This window comes from Montipora foliosa, chromosome 4 (assembly GCF_036669935.1).
Source record: "Montipora foliosa isolate CH-2021 chromosome 4, ASM3666993v2, whole genome shotgun sequence".
Lineage (NCBI taxonomy): Eukaryota > Metazoa > Cnidaria > Anthozoa > Scleractinia > Acroporidae > Montipora > Montipora foliosa.
In genome coordinates, this window is record NC_090872.1 from 2,786,160 (window position 1) to 2,788,452 (window position 2,293).

Consider the following 2,293-nt stretch of genomic DNA (forward strand, 5'->3'; position numbering starts at 1 on the left):
AAACGGATTCAACCTGAGAACGGATTTTACCGGCAACATATAAGGGGAATTTTATGATCTTGAACTTGGACTTGAACATTTAAAGGACTCGACAAATAAAAAGTGTAGGGTATATGTACCAAGTTATTGGCACATATCGTTTGAAGAAAAGAGCCAAGTTTCTCGAAACCTATACATAGTCAAAACATTTCGATTTCCGCTCTTTGACAAACGTGTATTTTCGGTGTTTCAGTTAACGGGACGTAGAACAGCATTGAAGTATTTTGGGTAGATTATAAAGAACCTACAAAGAAAAAGGTAAGCAAAAGTCGAACTCGGGAAACAATTCAGAAATGTGTGCATAGGGTTGAAACATAGGCTGTTTCCTCAACATTGTCTTCTAAAAGATAGCGTCCACTTGTGGATCAATATTCAGACTCATCAACTCAAGCTTTTGTGCTCGATGTCAATGCGCCACTTAGAGGCCGCTTTTATTGGTTCTCTCTGTGTTACTTCATTTTCAGCTGTTTTATCAAACAATCATAATAAAATACATTTTAGCACGAAATGTTACTAATACGAAGTGCATTCGTTCATTACTTTAAAGCGAGATTGCGTGAATATGAATAATCACGATGTTTTCGTGCAAATTGGGACAAAAAAATATTGTAGGGTTTTTAAAAACCAACTAAACTGCATGAGACCAGAGGTCTTAAATTTATCAGTGTTTAATTTTTTGAAATTGTACGAAAAAAAAAATTGTGGCTACTTATTGATATTAAATGAAAGAAAAGTTATGATAATTGTGCAGGGGACTCACATTTGATTGGTTATCTGTGATTATTGGCCAATCAGAATGCTTAGTTTGTTACCCTCGATTTCCTTACCGAATTACCTCTTTCCTCTTTTTGGTATTGCGTTACCTAACAACCGCATTTCTCTTAGCCGATCACAAACTATCCTAATGTTCTAATCGTCGTTTTCTTTCTTTACGTAGATGGCCAATGATTCTCATCACCAAAACAGAACAGTTACTCCAAATTTCGAGCCCTTTTCTTCATCCGAGTGCATTGCCTGGCTGACAGTACTTAACATCGAAGCTGTTGCTATAGTGACCATGAATGCCCTTACAATCATTATTTACCTGAAAGAGCGAATCCTTCGCAAGCGTAGCATGTACCTGGTGATCAGCCTGGCGGTTGCAGACATGTTTGTAACATACAACTTGATCGTTGAGAGTTTGGTATTGGGCAACAATTGTAACTTTTGGAAGATTAACTTGTTCAGGAGGTTTGAGATCACCATGTGTTTCTTAAGTTCGACTCATTTCTTTCCAGCAGCCTCTGTAGCAAACCTTGCTGCTATTTCTTTGGAGCGGATGCACGCAACGTTTCGTCCATTCAAGCATCGCCTCATCAAAAAGAAGATATTTGGAGCAGCTGTTTCGGGTGTTTGGTTTACAGCTGCCCTGTCTACAGCTCTCGTTTTTTCAACTCTTTTCCTGGGCCGCTCGGATACCACTTTTTTTTTTAAAGCGAGAGCATCATCCTTCGCGTTGCTGTTTTCTTGCCTTTTGATTATCGTTGTTTCTTACACGTCCATCGCTACTAAAGTTTACTTTGGAACGCGTCCTCAGCATCATGGTGCAATCAGAAGAGAAAGAAAACTAACCAAGACATTGTTCATTGTAACGATTTTATCGTTAATACTAGTGATGCCATTTACAATTTTCGAGTTTCTTTTACAGGTTACTTCACGCGAAATGGTTGAAACCATTTCTCATGAAACACGGAAGCATTTAGCTTATTCCTTAGAGTGCTTATTTTACGGAAACTCTCTTATAAATCCATTGTTATATGCATTTAAAATGCCAGAGTTCAAAAGATCTCTGTTTTTATTATTACGTTGTAGATATCGCTAGGAGAAAGTTCAGGTTTTTCCTCTTAATGACTTGAAAGTTGTGAGATTTCACTTAGTTAACTGCTGAATATGTGTTTACCAAGTATATAAAAGCTGAGGGTTTTAATTTTTCGTACGACTTCTCTATTTGTTTTTAATTGGAAACAATTTATTCAAGTTAATATAAAGGAATATGTGTAAAAATGCATGAATGCTAAGATTGATCTATTCAAATATATTAAAGTTTGTAAGGAATTGTTTGCTCCTTTTTAGCTTATGTTTTTGGCTCGATAGTCACGTTTGCGATAAAGTACTAACTTTCTATACTACTTTCTACACTGAATTTTGACATAGATAAAGTTGATATATGTATTTTTTTGTGTCACAGTGTCACATAGATTGGAGAGCTGCATGA

At 36.4% G+C, this 2,293-nt stretch overlaps 1 protein-coding gene across 5 annotated transcripts in view; it reads left to right on the top strand.

Annotated features, from left to right (window-relative positions):
- Positions 1 to 2,080, top strand: part of LOC137998846 (QRFP-like peptide receptor) — an 82,998-nt gene extending 80,918 nt beyond the window's left edge. For 4 of the 5 annotated variants that reach the window (XM_068844679.1, XM_068844676.1, XM_068844677.1 and 1 more), the window contains 2 exons: positions 233 to 297; positions 977 to 2,080. In XM_068844679.1, coding sequence (XP_068700780.1) covers positions 977 to 1,900 — 924 coding nt within the window. In that variant the 5' untranslated portion in view covers positions 233 to 297 and the 3' untranslated portion in view covers positions 1,901 to 2,080. The remainder of the gene's footprint in view (positions 1 to 232; positions 298 to 976) is intronic. The other variant, XM_068844678.1, reaches the window with a different exon arrangement.
- The last annotated feature ends 213 nt before the right edge of the window (positions 2,081 to 2,293 follow it).